We start from the raw sequence: 14,742 nt of genomic DNA, 5'->3' as shown, positions 1-14,742 counted from the left end.
AGCATCGTAGCTGTGAGGGACAGCTCGGTGGATAGGATATTGGTATGTAGATAGGCTGGAAAATTGGGCGGGGATCCTGGATTCAGGATTCAATCCTGGACCGGGGAGCGGCGCGGGCTTGGAGGGCCGAAGGGCCTGTTCCTGTGCTGTATTGTTCTTTGTTCTTTGTTCTTTGTTCAACCTGGTGAACCTTCTCTGTACTCCCTCCAAGGCCAATACATCCTTCCGCAAATAAGGGGACCAAAATTGTACACAGTACTCTAGTTGCGGCCTCACCAGTACCTTGTACAATTGCAGCAAGACCTCCCTGCTTTTATACTCCATCCCCCTCGCGATAAAGGCCAACATTCCATTTGCCTTCTTGATCACCTGCTGCACCTGCAAACTGAGTTTTTGCAATTCATGCACAAGAACCCTCAGGTCCTTCTGCACAGTAGCATGTTGTAATTTTTCACCATTTAAATAATAGTCCATTTTACTATTATTCCTTCCAAAGCGGATAACCTCACACTTGTCAACGTTATACTCCATCTGCCAGATCCTCGCCCACTCACTTAGCCTATCCAAATCTCTCTGCAGACTTTCCGCATCCTCCACGCAATTCGCTTTCCCACTCATCTTTGTATCATCCGCAAACTTTGTTACCCTACACTCGGTCCCCTCCTCCAGATCGTCTATGTATATGGTAAACAGTTGAGGCCCCAGCACCGATCCCTACGGCACGCCACTAGTCACCAACTGCCAACCAGAAAAGCACCCATTTATTCCAACTCTCTGCTTCCTGTTAGATAGCCAATCCCCAATCCACGCCAACACCTTACCCCTAACTGCGTGTACCCCAATCTTCTGCAGCAACCTTTTGTGAGGCACCTTATCGAACGCCTTCTGGAAATCCAAAAACACCACATCCACCGGTTCCCCTCTGTCAACCGCACTCATTACATCTTCATAAAAATCCAGTAAATTCGTCAAACATGACTTTCCCTTCATGAATCCATGCTGCGTCTGCTTGATCAAACCATTTTTTTCCAGGTGTCCTGCTATCTCTTCTTTAATGATGGATTCCAGCAATTTCCCAACTACGGACGTTAAGCTAACCGGCCGTAGTTACCCGCCTTTTGTCTACCTCCTTTTTTAAACAGTGGCGTCACATTAGCTGTCTTCCAATCAGCCGGCACTTCCCCAGAGTCCAGCGAATTTTGATAAATTACATCCAACGCATCCGCTATTACTTCTGCCATTTCTTTCAGTACCCTGGGATGCATTCCATTCTTCACAAAATGGGGAGTGGTAATCTGGAACTCCCCGCCAATTTACCACATAAACTGTTGAAGTTGGGGGGGCGGGGAGGTACTGTTAGATTGTGTAGGTTAAGGTTTAAGGGTTATGAAACCCAAGGCGGGTAGACCGAGCTAAGATGTGGATCAGCCATGATAAAACTGAATGACAGAATGGGCTTAAGGGGCTGAATGGCCTCCTCCTGCTCCTGTTACACAGACAAACTGTGAGCGGGAATTTAATGTTCTTGCTATTTGATCTGAGCTGTGAGCAGGGCTGGGGGTTTAAGGCAGAGATGCAGTCTTTATTGGTGGTAACCAGATAGCAGAAACATTAATTCAGCGGGGATCAGGCGAAAGATATGAACTCAGCTTTTTTCCTATTTCTTACCCCACCTTGACCCCCTTGTTTTAATTTCATTTTTAACTGTTCTCCACCTTTTATTTCTTCATTGTCTTTCTTTTATTTTTCTTCCTCCCCACTCTTTTCCCCTATTTTATCCCCCTTTCCTTACCTTTTCTCCCCCTTTGCTTCCCCTTTCCCTCTTTTTCTCAATTTTACCTCTCTCACACCCATCTCCCCCCTCCCCCCACATCTCCATCTCTCACAGTTTACCCTCTGATTTCAGCTTCTCTGCCGTTTGGCCATTCACAGCTTCTATTCCCAGCAGCACGGTGGCACAGTGGTTAGCACTGCTGCCTCACAGCACCAGGGACCCGGGTTCGATTCCCGGCTTGGGTCACTGTCTGTATGAAGTTTGCATGTTCTCCCCGCATCTGCATGGGTTTCCTCCGGGTGCTCCAGTTTCCTCCCACATTCTGAAAGATGTGCTGGTTAGGTACATTGGCCATGCTCAATTCTCCCTCAGTGTACCCGAACTGGCGCCAGAGTGTGGCGACTAGGGGATTTTCACAGTACCTTCATTGCAGTGTTAATGTAAGCCGACTTGTGACACTAATAAATAAACTTTAAAACTATGAGCCATTAGCAGCATTTTCCCTTGTTTTTGTGGCTCTGACTCATCTTTCATTCCCTCCTCTTGCAGTATAAATATCTCCCATTTTCTATACCTTTTAGCTTTGACAAAGGGTCATCTGGACTCGAAACGTCAGCTCTTTTCTCTCCTTCCAGATGCTGCCAGACCTGCTGAGACTTTCCAGCGTTTTCTCTTTTGGTTTATTTCCTTTTTATCTGGTTTTTATTTTCCTCCACCCAATTCCTACCTCTCTCTGCTCCGTAACTTATTAAAGTGCGGCTGATATATGTACCTCATCCCTCACTGTCACCTTCAATCTAGTGAATCACTGAAGTCAGCAGCATCACCTGTGGGAAGAATTACTCTACCGAGTTTATTTCTAAATAACAGCAACCGAACGTTGGGGAGAAAGAAGCAATTTATTTCCGAAAAAAGCTGGAAGCAGTTTATTCATTGCATGATGTACAATTCTCAGATGTGTGAAAACGGTCTGTAGAAAAGTACAAGCTGTCTTTCTTAATCATTACTGCTGGGTCAAACAGCCTCAGATAACAAGCAGCGGAGTTCACACCAATAATCTAAGAAACGGCAATCTTACATTAGCTAAACAGATTTGCCTTGGCTTAACTGCGCCACTTTCTTCATCACCAACACCTCCCCTCCAAAAGAGTAACCATAGAAACCCTACTGTGCAGAAGGAGGCCATCCGGCAATCAAGTGTCCACCAACTCTCCAAAAGAGCATCTTACCCAGACCCTCCCCTCTGCCCTATCCCCACAGCCCCATGCATTTACCAAAGCCAATCCATCTAACCCGCCCATCTTTGGACTGTGGGAGGAAACCGGAGCACCCGGAGGAAACGCGCACAAACACGGGGAGAACGTGCAGACAGTGACCCAAGGCCGGAATCGAACCCAGGTCCAAGGGCCTGGGTGAGATGCTTTTGCTACCAAATAAACCTGTTGGACTTTAACCTGGTGTTGTTAAACTTCTTACTGTGTTTACCCCAGTCCAACGCCGGCATCTCCACATCATGAGATGCTCAGTGCAGACTCAATGGGCCGAATGGCCTCTTCTGCCCAGTAGGGATTCTATGATTCTTGTCAAGGCTTATCAGGATTTTGGACACCTCTATTAAATCACCCCTGAACCTTCTCTGCTCTAGAGAACAGTCCCAGCATCCCCAGTCATTTGAAACTTCCAAAAGAGTTTTACAGATGCACCATAGAAAGCATCCTATCCAAATATATCATAGCTTGGTACGGCTCCTGCTCTACCCAAGACCGCAAGAAACTACAAAGGGTCGTGAACGAAGCCCAATCCATCACGCAAACCAGCCTCCCATCCATTGACCCTGTCTACACTTCCCGCTGCCTCAGCAAAGCAGCCAGCATAATTAAGGACCCCACGCACCCCGGACATTCTCTCTTCCACCTTCTTCAATCGAGAAAAAGATACAAAAGTCTGAAAGTACATACCAACCGACTCAAGAACAACTTCTTCCCTGCTGCATGCAGACTTTTGAATGGTCATATCATATATTACGCTAATCTTTCTCTTCACCCTACGCTTAACTGAAACACTATATTCTGCACCCTATCCTTTCCTTCTCCCCTATGTACTCTATGAACGGTATATTTTATCTGTATGGCATGCAAGAAATGATACACATGTGACAATAATAAATCAAATCCGAAGTTGTAGATCAGGTTTGTGAAGCTTCCACAGCACCACAATACTCAAGAAGCTTCCGGCTTCTTGCCATTTTAATTCGCCATCTTGCTCTCACACTCACATCTCTGTCCTCGGTCTGCTGCAGCGCTCCAGTGAAGACCAACAAGTGTAAGGAACAGCGCCTCACCTTCCAATTAGGCACTTTACAGCTTTCTGAACTCACTAGTTTCAGACGGTGAACTCTGTACTGTGTTTTGATTCTTTTTTTCTTGCCATGTGACAATTCAAATCCTGCTTTATTGTCTTTGATTTTGGACCGAGCTCTTCATTATTCTGATATTCACACTCACTCTGGGCCAATGCTTTGTTTCTTTTTCACCAATATTATAATCCCTAATAGAATCCCTACAGTGCAGAAGGAGGCCATTCAGCCCATCGAGTCTGCAATGGCCACAATCCCACCCAGGCCCCATTCCCGCAACCCCAGAAATTTACCCTGCTAATCCCCTGACACTAGGGTCAATTTAGCATGGCCAATCAACCTAACCCACACATCTTTCGGACTGTGGGAGGAAACCGGAGCACCCGGAGGAAACCCACGCAGACACGGGGAGAATGTGCAGACTCCGCACAGACAATCACCCGAGGCCAGAATCGAACCCGGGTCCCCGGCACTGTGAGGCAGCAGTGCTAACCACTGTGCCACCGTGCCACCCTGTATTACTGAGATTGTGGGTGTCGGGTTTGGAGCCACACGTTTGTGATGCATATCTCCGTAAATAAAAGCTTCTAAGTTGATAAATAATAGCAGTGTGAGATAGCAGAATAACGTAGAAACATAGAAAATAGGAGCAGGAGGAGGCCATTCGGACCTTTGAGCCTGCTGTACCATTCATTATGATCATGGCTGATCATCCAACTCAGTAACCTGTTCCCACTTTCCCCCATACTCTTAGATCCCTTTGGTCCCAAGTGCTATATCTAACTCCTTCTTGAAAACATATGTGTTGGCCTCAACTGTTTTCTGTGGTAGAGAATTCCACAGGCTGACCACTCTCTGGGTGAAGAAATTTCTCCTCATCTCAGAATAGCCACAGCAGTGTGTGCGGTAAGAAGGATAGAAATGATCTAATATGTAAGTGTGGATGCTATATATAGAAAAGCTGATGAAATATTAAGCCTTAATGAGTTATGACTCACAAGAGCTCTATTACATTCTAAACTGTAACACGAAACCAGAAAGAGGAACCACATTCCATAAACTCATTCTGGAATTCAGGAGAAATGTCTTTGCCAGGGAGTGGTAAGAATGTGGAATTTGCGACCACAAGGAATAGTTGAGGTGAATAGTACAGATATATTTAAGGGGAAGCTGGATAAACAGATGAGGGAGAGAGATAGAGAGTTACGTAGAGTTAGATGAAAAGAGGTGTGAGGAGAATTGTGTGGAGAATACATTGACCAGTTGGGCCGAATGGCCTGTATCTGTGCTGGGGATACTTCGTAATCTCTGACTTTCATTTCAGAGTGTCATGGCAAACACGTATATATCTTCATTGGTTTTGTTTTCTGTGTAGGGAAAGGGAGGAGTTGTTAAGGCACAGTGGGTAGTGTTTCTGTTTCCGAGCCAGAAGCTCCAAGTTCGAGTCCTACCCCAGGACCTGATGGCCAAGGAAAGTGCATTAATAATGTGACCAACCAGGTTTAGCGTCAACCAGTAAATCCTCCGCAACACACCAATGGCTGGCAGTAAGAGCGGGAGAGACTCCTGGTCAGCCACGCTTGGTGTGGAGTGGCGCCTCTCAAGCTATAGCAGGCCAGTGAACTATTCCAGAAAGAAACCTCACTGTGGGGACGGATGAAAGTCTGTCTTGTTCTCCAGCAGGTGCGAGAGGTGGTCGCTTAGTGATACTGTCACTAGAATCATAGAACCCTACGGTGCAGAAAGAGTCTGCACCAACCACAATCCCACCCAGACCCCATTCCCGTAACCCCACACATTTACCCTGCTAACCCCATGACATTAGGGTCAATTTAGCACGGCCAATCAACCTAACCCGCACATCTTTGGACTGTGGGAGGAAACCGGAGCACCCGGAGGAAACCCACGCAGTGCTCTGGGAACCCCGGATTTGAACCGGGGTCCCCAGAGCATTACCCTGGGTAAAACAAAATCTGGAAATAAAGATCCACTGCTGACCATGAAACATTGGTTGATTGTTGTAAAAGCTCATCTGGTTCATTAATGTCCTATAGGGAAGGAAATCTGTCGTCTTTACCTGGCCTGGCCTACATGTGACTCCAGAGCTACAGCAACGTGGTTGACTCTCAACTGTCCTCTGAAATGGCCGAGCACCCAGTTCATTTCAGTGGCAATAAATGTTGGTTCAGACAGTGACGCCCACATCTCCTGAACCAATGAATAAAACAAAGAACAAAGAGAACAAAGAACAATACAGCACAGGAACAGGCCCTTCGGCCCTCCAAGCCCGTGCCGCTCTCTGGTCCAAACTAGACCATTCTTTTGTATCCCTCCATTCCCTCTCCGTTCATATGGCTATCTAGATAAGTCTTAAACGTTCCCAGTGTGTCCGCCTCCACCACCTTGCCTGGCAGCGCATTCCAGGCCCCCACCACCCTCTGTGTGAAATATGTCCTTCTGATATCTGTGTTAAACCTCCCCCCCTTCACCTTGAACCTATGACCCCTCGTGAACGTCACCACCGACCTGGGGAAAAGCTTCCCACCGTTCACCCTATCTATGCCTTTCATAATTTTATACACCTCTATTAAGTATCCCCTCATCCTCCGTCTTTCCAGGGAGAACAACCCCAGTTTACCCAATCTCTCCTCATAACTAAGCCCCTCCATACCAGGCAACATCCTGGTAAACCTCCTCTGTACTCTCTCCAAAGCCTCCACGTCCTTCTGGTAGTGTGGCGATCAGAACTGGGCGCAGTATTCCAAATGCGGCCGAACCAACGTTCTATACAACTGCAACATCAGACCCCAACTTTTATACTCTATGCCCCATCTTATAAAGGCAAGCATGCCATATGCCTTCTTCACCACCTTCTCCACCTGTGACGTCACCTTCAAACAAGGAAGGGTGTGTCGTCGGACTGTCCCAGGTTCGATAATCTGAACAAATAGCCGAAGAGACTGGAAGGTCTTATCAAAGTCAAAGTCTATCTATTAGTGTCACAAGTAGGCTTACATTAATACACTACAATGAAGTTACTGTGAAAATCCCCTAGTCACCACACTCTGGCACCTGGTCTGGTACACTGAGGGAGAATCTAGCATGGCCAATGTACCTAACCAGCACGTCTTTCGGACTGTGGGAGGAAACTAGAGCACCCGGAAGAAACCCACGCAGACACGGGGAGAACATGCAAACTCCACACAGACAGTGACCCAAGCCGGAAATCGAACTTGGGTCCCTGGCACTGTGAGGCAGCAGTGGGAATTGAACCCGGGTCCTTGGCGCTGTGAGGCAACAGTGGGAATTGAACCTGGGTCCTTGGCGCTGCGAGGCAGCAGTGGGAATTGAACCTGGGTCCTTGGCGCTGCGAGGCAGCAGTGCTAACCACTGTGCCGCACCCTGATTCTATCAGATGATGTAAATGTAGGGAATGGTGTGATGGCTAATTGAGCCAACTCATTATGATCATATTGGGCTTGCTTTAACTTCTTTTACTCAACAGATCATGCAGGAGATGAGTGACCATCGCTACGACAAGCTGACACTGCCCGATGACCAAGCTGCAAATTGTGTTTACCTCAATATACCCAACAAGGGGCATGTTCTGCTGCATCGGACCGCTCAGGAGTTCCCCAATAGTGCAAAGGTAAATCAAGCAAGGGTCTGTGCGGAGTCTGCACATTCTCCCCGTGTCTGAAGTTCTGGTCAACTTCATTTCAAAACATTGTTTTTTCAATGACAGGAACTTTAACTTGCTGTGTTTTATTTTTCTTCTTATTAGAAACATAGAATCCCTACAGTGCAGAAGGAGGCCGTTCGGCCCATCGAGCCTGCACCGACAATAATCCCACCTCGGCCCTATCCCCGTAACCCCACATATTTATCCCGCTAATCCCTCTAACCTATGCATCCCGGGACACTAAGAGGCAATTGAGCATGGCCAATGCACCTAACCAACACACTGTTGGAGCATGGGAGGAAACCGGAGCAGACAGAGGGAGAACGTGCAAATTCCACACAAACAGTGACTCAAGAAGCTATGAGGAGAGGTTGAATAAACTAGGATTGTTTTCACTGGAAAGACGGAGACTGAGGGGAGACCGGATAGAGGTCTATAAAATGATGAGAGGCATAGACAGGGTGGATAGCCAGAGGCTTTTTCTCAGGGTGGAAGTGTCAATTACAAGGGGGCACAGGTTCAAGGTGGGAGGGGGAAATTTAAGGGAGATGGGCAGGGGAAGTTTTTCACGCAGAGAGTGGTGGGTGCCTGGAACGCGCTGCCAGAGGAGGTGGTGGAAGCAGGAACATTGGCAACATTCAAGAGACATCTGGATGGGTACATGAATAGGGAGGGAATAGAGGGATACGGACTGAGTAAGGGCAGAAGATTTTTTTAAAGTTTAGTTCGGGCATTTAGTTAGGGCACAGGCTTGGAGGGCCGAAGGGCCTGTAATGGTGCTGTACTTTTCTTTGTTCTTTGTTTTGTTTTAGAACTTCAAGTCTGGGGGCAAGACAAGGATACAGGCACTGCTTGTGGTATTTTGAAAACACAAGCTCGCAGACCACAGAGGTTCAAACAAGAGCTTCATTGGGAAGGTTACTCTACAGGCTGTTCAGATAGACTGCCCACTTGTCCGCATAAACGAACAATGACAGCATCAGTATGTCATATGACTGGACAGCAACATACATAAATACACAACATTACCAAATTGAAATGATAAAATCACACAGCACAGAGGAAGGCCATTCAGCCTATTGTACCTGTGCTGGCTTTTTGAAAGAGCTATCCAATTTAGATCCACATCCCCAGCCTAAGGGCGGCACGGTAGCACAGTGGTTAGCACTGCTGCTTCACAGCTCCAGGGTCCCGGGTTCGATTCCCGGCTTGGGTCACTGTCTGTGTGGAGTTTGCACATTCGCCTCGTGTCTGCGTGGGTTTCCTCCGGGTGCTCCGGTTTCCTCCCACAGTCCAAAGATGTGCAGGTTAGGTTGATTGGCCAGGTTAAAAAAAATTGCCCCTTAGAGTCCTGAGACGCGTAGGTTAGAGGGATTAGCGGGTAAATATGTGGGGGTAGGGCCTGGGTGGGATTGTGGTCGGTGCAGACTCGATGGGCCGAATGGCCTCCTTCTGCACTGTAGGGTTTCTATGATTCTTAGAGGACAGCTACTGGCCATAAATTCAGTAATAAGGAAAAAAGCTGCAAATGCTTCAAATAAATACAAAGAATTGTCACGAAGCTAAATACCCGGATGTGACCTTGAACAGCCTTCAAATATAGGGGGCGGGATTTTCCAGCCGCACTTGCCCCGAAACCGGAAAATCCCACCCGAGATCAATGGACCTTCCCATGGTCTGCCTGGTGGGCGGGAACATTCACCCCAAGGAATTTTACAGGAAGAGACCATTAGTGTTCCTCTGTTCAAATACGTGGAGTTTATTCTCTGCATCAAATGCTTTAGTTTCAACTGAAACAACGGCAGCTTTGCGTAACTCAAAAGTACTTTTGGTTAATGTCAGAATCTGAAGAATCGGGTTAATTTCTGTCTGTGAATGTTCCAGAAACCAAAGTACGCGTGCTAGCAGGAACAATAGTGAACATGTTGCTCTTCTGCTTTGCACGGCTAGTGCCACGCAACACAAATATTTGTGGAAGTAAAATTTGTCCAAGGTTTCGATGTAATTTTTGCAAATATAAACAAGCTTTGGGGAAGGAGAGCCACATTCAGCTCCTTGAAATTCAGCCCCTCCAGCAAGCAATTGCATTTTCAATCATCAAGTGCTTTTCTTTTGATTTATTTGCTCAGGAGGTTATTATTATAATTTATCAGCATGAATAAACACAATTTTCTTGAAATCTATCCTAAATGTACTTTTCAGTAATTCCCCTGGTGCTATTTTATAGCTGCCAGACAGACCTGTCTTGGTGCCATCCTTAGCCCTTGACAAACAACGTGTTGCTTAGAAAGGAAAATAAAAAATGCTGGAAAACCTCAGCAAGTTAGGCAGCATCTGTGGAGAGAGATCGAGTTAACAGGTGGAATGTTTCAGCTTCTCCCACTGGCGGGATCTTCCAGTCCCATCAAACTATCACAGAATCCTGCAGTGCAGAAGGACACCATTCGGCCCATCGAGTCTGTACCAACCACAATCCCACCCAGGCCCCATCCCCATAACCCCATGCATTTACCCTAGCTAGTCCCCCTGACGCTAAGGGGCAATTTAGCATGGCTAATCCACCTAACCCGCACATCTTTGGACTGCTGCACATCTTCGGACTGTGGGAGGAAACCGGAGCACCCGGAGGAAACCCACACAGACACGGGAAGAATGTGCAGACTCCACACAGACAGTGACCTAAACTGGGAATTGAACCCTGGCACTGTGAGGCAGCAATGCTAACCACTGTGCCACCGTGTCACCCCGTGAGAGAACATCTATAGCAGTGCCAGAAAGTTCTGTCCCAAGATTCAGCTTGAGCAGGGGTTGGACAATTCCCACTATTTCCCTCTTCAGAGACCATGCCCGCACAGCTGAGTGTTTCCAGCATTTTCTGTTTTTTTTCTCAGATTCCCAATATCTGCAGCAGTCTGCTTTTGTTGGGCATCGATTAGCGTCCCATCCTGAGACTTGAGTTTATAATCTGTGTTGACACGCCCAGCGTAGTACCGAGAGAGTGCCGCACTGTCAGAGGGTCAGTACCGAGAGAGTGCCGCACTGTCAGAGGGTCAATACTGAGGGAGTGCCGCACTGTCAGAGGGTCAGTACCGAGAGAGTGCCGCACTGTCAGAGGGTCAGTACCGAGAGAGTGCCGCACTGTCAGAGGGTCAGTACCGAGAGAGTGCCGCACTGTCAGAGGGTCAATACTGAGGGAGTGCCGCTCTGTCAGAGGGTCAGTACTGAGGGAGTGCCGCACTGTCAGAGGGTCAGTACCGAGAGAGTGCCGCACTGTCAGAGGGTCAATACTGAGGGAGTGCCGCACTGTCAGAGGGTCAGTACTGAGGGAGTGCCGCGCTGTCAGAGGGTCAGTACCGAGAGAGTGCCGCACTGTCAGAGGGTCAGTACTGAGGGAGTGCTGCACTGTCAGAGGGTCAGTACCGAGAGAGTGCTGCACTGTCAGAGGGTCAGTACTGAGGGAGCGCCACACTGTCAGAGGGTCAGTACTGAGGGAGTGCCGCACTGTTGGGGGGCGGGGTGGGGGGGGGGGGCGGGGGCGGGTTAACACTGAGGGAGTGCTGCACTGTCAGAGGGTCAGTACTGAGGGCGCGCCGCACTGCCAGAGGGTCAGTATTGAGGGAGTGCCGCACTGTCGGGAGGTCGTACTGAGGGAATGCTGCACTGTCAGAAGTGCCGTCTTTCGGATGAGATCTCGGCCAGAATTCTCCCATGCTGTTCACCCTGCCACCGATGCCAGCAGGGAAAATCAGCCAAAATCCCACTCACTGGAGAATCCCAGCCGGGGACGAGTTTGGAGAATTCCGGCTGTTAAATCCAGACCCCCATCTGTTCTGGGAGGTGGATGTAAAAGATCAAATGGGCACCATGTTGAAGAGGGGCAAGGGATTTACCCCCCAGCGTCCTCGCCGATTCCTCAATCAATGTCGGCTAATGCAGATTAAAGTGCATTCTGTGTGTGCGCGGTCGCTGTGCACAAACTGGCTGCTATGGTACCTATATTACAGCAGTGACTACACTTCAGAAATATTTCAGTTAGCTGTAGAATGCTTTGAAGTGTCCTCTAGCTGTGAAAGGCTGTGTATAAACGAACATTCTTTCCTAGCTAAGGTCATTTGGCAGAACCCACAGGAAGCAAATCTGCAGGTGATGTGGTGGATGGCTAATCAGAGAAAATACAATCGATAGATGAGTCATTGGAATTCGTAGACAATTCTGAGTCAGCGTGACTCCATTCTATTCACTGAAGCAGACTTGATAATGTCTAGAAATGATTTAGAGCCAAAAAATGTTACTGTTTCAACCTCGAACATTCTCAACCCAGTAAATGCTGGATGGTGATTTATCTTTTCAAATATCTTTCAAGAGGAGAACTAGCAGCACAGAACTTAAATATTAGTGAAAAGAGAGACGCGTTGCTGAAGTTTTTCACCATGCACTCATCAGGACAAACACAAGAATGCCAAATTTTACCCACAGCAATTGATACCACAGGAGAAAAGGACGCTGATTGGTTGGCAAGTTGATCAATCAGCGCAAGACAAAATGTTTTGACGACATGGGCTGGATTTTACGGCTGTAATCAGTTTTTGGAGGCAGGAGTCCCCTCACCAAAATCCCTTTATTTACAAACTCTAACAGCAGTACACAGGGTGCTAGTAGTCAGCAGTCTATCTCTGGATGTGTCAGAACTGACACACCCGGTTAAGTACAAGGCAAAGACTCCCTGATGGGCCCATCAATTGGGTCCTTAATCAGGGAGTTCATACTCCAATAGGCCGACCTCAAAGGCCTGACTGAAGTCATTACAATGGGCAATCCCGTCAATGGGAACTTCTGGCTCCGTTGTCGGGGACCTCCCCGCCATGGTGCGAACAACAGGAAAACCCATTGACAGCGGCAGGACCGGAAGGTTCTGTCGGCAGAAAATGGCAGGCCACCTACACTACTGCAATACATGCTGTGGCGGGAGCGGGTGGGGGTGGGGGTGGGGGGGGGGGGGGGGAGGGGGGGCACCTGGAGGGTGCGGGTGTGGTGTGGGGTTGCAGGGTGGGGGTGGGGGAGGGTGACAGGGGAGGGGATGTGGTGGAAAATCTCACCCCTGTGTCTCTCTCTTCAGCAATGTTACTGGCCGTGCTTGATTTTCGAGCCAAATTTTAACAGGCAACTGGAATAACCTCTCTCTCCCTGGCAGGTCTTTGAAAAACTGAAGGACTACATGCTGATTCCAGTCGCCAACACTGAACTGGCCAAAGTTGACGGTGGTCTGACCTGCTGTTCTGTTCTGCTTAACAAGAGGGCTTGAAACACGAGGCTCACTATTTTTAAAACAAAATGATATTTCTTTTGATTTGCAATAATGTGATTATTACGTAACTGAGCCGACAAATGCTATCCGATTTCCATGTTGGTCTTAGATCCTTAACTTTCACTGTGCTATGAGTGCTATGTTTTTTAAGATAAGAGATCAGATAGTCTTATATTGCCACCTTGTGATTCGAACCATGTATAACTTCCCTTTCTGTGGTGAACTGCTGTAGGGTTGTGACAAGCAGGATATATACATGTATATCTGTTTGTGTATGTGTATATATATTCAGGTGTTAAAAGGGTGAATTTAATCATAGTTGGATTTTTATTTAGGTACTGCAGTTGTTCTGTAAGTGGGGGTTAGTTTTCCTCTGCTGTTAAATCCATTGACAGTTTCCTTTGCCTCTCTTTCCACTGAGAAACACAATTGTTGGTTAATGCTTAGCAGCATCAATATTGTAATACAGTGCTTTGGTACTTGTTTGCCTAACAATGCCCCCTCCTGCATTCCACAGCAGCACATGCTTTGAAGGGGTGGCTTATCGGATAATCCGAAATGAGCCAGTTCCATTTGCTTTAGACTTTTCTTGGGATGACGGTTTTGTTTTAAATTAGTCTAACTTGTTTGCTCCGGTGTCTGTGCCAAAGGCATCGGGGCAATTTCAGTTTGGTCTCAAAAGGACATTATCACTCCCGCCAAACCTGATCGCTCGATGTGTTTTCCATCTGCTTCATATAAATGAAATAAAAGTCATTATCAATGCTACATCCAACGTATCCAGTCCATTTTACTTGCACTGGCCACAATTAAAACTTAGTGCCATATTCATAATTTCAAAACAAGTTCTACTTTCACTGCAACATTGCAAACATGCTACTGCTTCACAAGAAATTTTGTTGCATTTCCTTATGGCTTTGCCACCATATCCATGCATTTTGACACTGTTGTTGCCACTTTTACATTCCACAGACAGCTTCAGGTTGTTTGAACACCCTTTTAACAGTGAAATATTGCTGCTTTTTCGTATAATTTAAAAGGTGTTTAAATATTTCAAACATTGCCAAGGAAAATGATCAAAGAATTACAGCTTTTGTATGGATTTTTCTGTAATAGTCTTTTACTGAATTTCATTTTTATTTTGTGTGACAAATCAACCAATCTGAAATAAAAAGGTCACATACTTTTATTTCAAATGTCAGTTTTTGATGAAGCAAAAGGATACATTTGGTATATTTTATGGGAGAAAAAATGCAAGTTTAAAATTTTAAAAGTGAGAGGTAATTGTTCAAAATAATGAGGGACATAGGGTAGATGGGAAGACACTTCTTCCCTTAAAAGTTTAAAATGTATTTATTAGTGTCACAAGTAGGCTTACATTTACACTGCAAGGAAGTTACTGTGAAAATCCCCTCATTGTCACACTCCAGGGCCTGTTTGGGTACACTGAGTGAGAATTTAGCATGGCTAATGGACCTAACCATCACATCTTTCAGACTGTGGGGGGAAACCAGAGCACCTGGAGGAAACCCATGCAGACATGGGGAGAATGTGCAAACTTCACACAGACAGTGACCTAAGCCGGGAATCGAACCCAGGTCCCTGGTGCTGTGAGGCAGCAGTGC

General features: G+C 47.0%; 1 protein-coding gene across 1 annotated transcript in view; it reads left to right on the top strand.

The window, feature by feature from the left end:
• The window catches only part of ddah1 (dimethylarginine dimethylaminohydrolase 1), a 36,914-nt gene extending 22,608 nt beyond the window's left edge, over positions 1 to 14,306 (top strand). Inside the window, exons 4-5 of the mRNA XM_078219023.1 lie at positions 7,636 to 7,779; positions 13,004 to 14,306. Coding sequence (XP_078075149.1) covers positions 7,636 to 7,779; positions 13,004 to 13,114 — 255 coding nt within the window. The 3' untranslated portion in view covers positions 13,115 to 14,306. The remainder of the gene's footprint in view (positions 1 to 7,635; positions 7,780 to 13,003) is intronic.
• The last annotated feature ends 436 nt before the right edge of the window (positions 14,307 to 14,742 follow it).

Source organism: Mustelus asterias, chromosome 8, assembly GCF_964213995.1.
Source record: "Mustelus asterias chromosome 8, sMusAst1.hap1.1, whole genome shotgun sequence".
Lineage (NCBI taxonomy): Eukaryota > Metazoa > Chordata > Chondrichthyes > Carcharhiniformes > Triakidae > Mustelus > Mustelus asterias.
Note: the sequence above shows the minus strand (reverse complement) of the source record. Positions and strands in the feature narration are given on the sequence as shown.